We start from the raw sequence: 2354 nt of genomic DNA, 5'->3' as shown, positions 1-2354 counted from the left end.
GCGCCACACTTGATATCGCGGTGCATTACACTGGAATGCAGAGAAATGGATATCTCAAATAAATTCGTCAAAGCAAAGAAAACTTGTAGTGTATTGGGTTGTAAATCGGCTAATATTCAGAAAAGAAGTTTCCATCGGTTCCCAAAAAATGAAGCACATCGAAAAAAGTGGTTGGAGCTATTGAAAGTGAGTTATTATTCAGATAGCATGCGAGTTTGTAACCAGCACTTCGCTACAGATGCATTTATCCCACAAAGTGAGTTTCTTTGAATGGATCATTATGGATGAAAATTGTTTGGAAAGAATTCTATAGTAATGGATTATGCTCTAATATTTTCAAATCCCGGTCAGCAGAAAAAAACCTTAAAATCAAATGCCTTGCCACGACCTGTTGTTATCGTGAACGACGACAATCAGAATGACAATTTCGGAGCAGAACCTTGTGTTGCAAAACTGGATGAATTGGAAACTCCACTATTCAAGTAGATAATCCGATTTATTATTCCTTCGTTAATCAAATAGCTAATAGTTATGACGTAGACCTTACATTGATCCATTTCTTTCTACAGACAAACACGAGAGACAGGGTTCATGGAGGAAAGTGTGGTTCTTGTTGATGAGGCTCAATTCATTGACATCGAAATGCTGGAGGAACAGTGGAGCCCAGCATTGCAAAATGTACAGCCTTGTGAAGAAACTGTCTATGAGAAACCAATTGTGTGTGATGCATCTACTCAAGTTAATTTTTTTCATCGTGATCAAGGAACTCAGACTGAAACTTTTTCTATCTCTACCCTGTTCAAAATTGATCCAGAACTCAATGCTTTCACTGGTATTAATTCCTTCGCATTTTTAACTGTTTTGATCAACTGTATCAGCACTCTGCGAGTCAATATGAAGAAGACTGAAGGTCATTTCTCTCTCAACATTAAAGACAGAATAATAATGACATTAATGGAATTAAAATTGAATCTTCCATACGTATGTCTGTCAGTTTTATTTCAAGTTACAGCGAACACGTGTAAGAATAATTTCATAATGACACTCAACGAGCTCTGTCTTCTTTTATCACCTATCATTAGATGGCCTAGCAAAAGCGAAATACGTCAAAATATGCCCACATGTTTTTCTAAGTACAAAGACACCAGAGTGGTGTTAGATTGTACTGAAGTTCCAATTAAAAGGACAAAGTGTTTGAAATGTCGATTAGGCACATATTCAAACTACAAGGGAACCCAAACATTGAAATTTTTACTTGGTGTGACACCATCTGGCTTAACTTCTTTTGTTAGTAACGCTTTTGGAGGGCGAGTTTCTGATAAACAAATCGTTGTGAAGAGTCAGCTTCTGGAAAAAATGATTCCTAACAATGATAGTGTAATTGTAGACAAAGGATTTATTATTGATTGCGAGTGTGCTGCATACCGAACTGAATTGATACGACCACCTTTTTTACGTAAGAAGAAGCAATTTTCAAAAGCTGAAGCCGAAGCCACTGCCCCAGATCGCAGCTGCACGTGTGCACGTAGAGAGGGCTATTCAAAGACTGAAGATATTTCAGATTTTGCGAGAACCTTTGCCACAACACTTAACAAAGCTAAGTCATCAAATAATGAAAGTTATCAGTGGACTTGTGAATCTTAGCCAGCCAATTTTGTCTGCTGATAAGTTTGCTCGACCTAGAAACTGAGGAGTAACATAAGCAACCGTCATCTTGATCTAATAATGAACGTGGAGTCTAAAGATGTATCTCATAAAATATACATGAATCTCGGAACGAGAATGTAATGTGTTTTCCGTTTATTTTTCCATACACAATACTAATTAACATTCATGTAAAATATTGAAGATGCTTTAGATAACAATAAGGCCACATAGGTATATCGAAAAATATGTATCATTTCTTTTCATTCAAGGGATATGTAAGTGGGACCACCCTGCAATACAATTCAATTCTCAAGAAATAACTTTTTGTTTACTCTTTCAATTTGATAAATAGCAAATTGCACTGGACTGTAATGAGATATGGTCCGATGGATCGAACACAACTGAAAGCAATCCTACATTCAAGGGAATATTATAAATTCCAGTAAAACAAAAGCCCGAAAATTTGTGTTGTTAACAAGCCATTCCATTACAGGGAATGTCCCGTTTCACCATGTTTCAAACATAAAATTCTCATGCTATCGACGACAGACGATTACGAGAATACGTAATGAGAGGACGTATATAAAGGCCATAGCTCTGCAGTGGGTTGGTGAAATGGGAGAAGTTGGAAAAATAATTGAAATCACCTGGCTAATTTTTCTGAACCTGCTGGTTCCGGAGAGATTCACAAGATGCATGAGTTCACC

General features: G+C 37.0%; 1 protein-coding gene across 1 annotated transcript; it reads left to right on the top strand.

Moving 5' to 3' along the window:
* Positions 1 to 315: 315 nt before the first annotated feature.
* On the top strand, positions 316 to 1728 carry LOC107038160. Its single transcript, XM_015257077.1, has 2 exons — positions 316 to 482; positions 570 to 1728. Exons 1-2 carry the CDS (start codon positions 316 to 318, stop codon positions 1642 to 1644), a joined length of 1242 nt encoding a protein of 413 aa, XP_015112563.1. The 3' UTR covers positions 1645 to 1728.
* The last annotated feature ends 626 nt before the right edge of the window (positions 1729 to 2354 follow it).

Source organism: Diachasma alloeum, unplaced genomic scaffold (assembly GCF_001412515.2).
Source record: "Diachasma alloeum isolate Michigan unplaced genomic scaffold, Dall2.0 Dall_scaffold_00278, whole genome shotgun sequence".
In the NCBI taxonomy this organism is placed as follows: domain Eukaryota; kingdom Metazoa; phylum Arthropoda; class Insecta; order Hymenoptera; family Braconidae; genus Diachasma; species Diachasma alloeum.
This window is presented reverse-complemented; position numbering and strand designations above follow the sequence as displayed.

Excerpts from the sequence above, each read along its gene's own strand:
- LOC107038160 (XM_015257077.1), top strand. The coding sequence starts at position 316 with ATGGATTATGCTCTAATATTTTCAAATCCCGGTCAGCAGAAAAAAACC. Across the intron at positions 483-569 it reads TTGGAAACTCCACTATTCAA|ACAAACACGAGAGACAGGGT; the intron begins GTAGATAATCCG and ends TTCTTTCTACAG.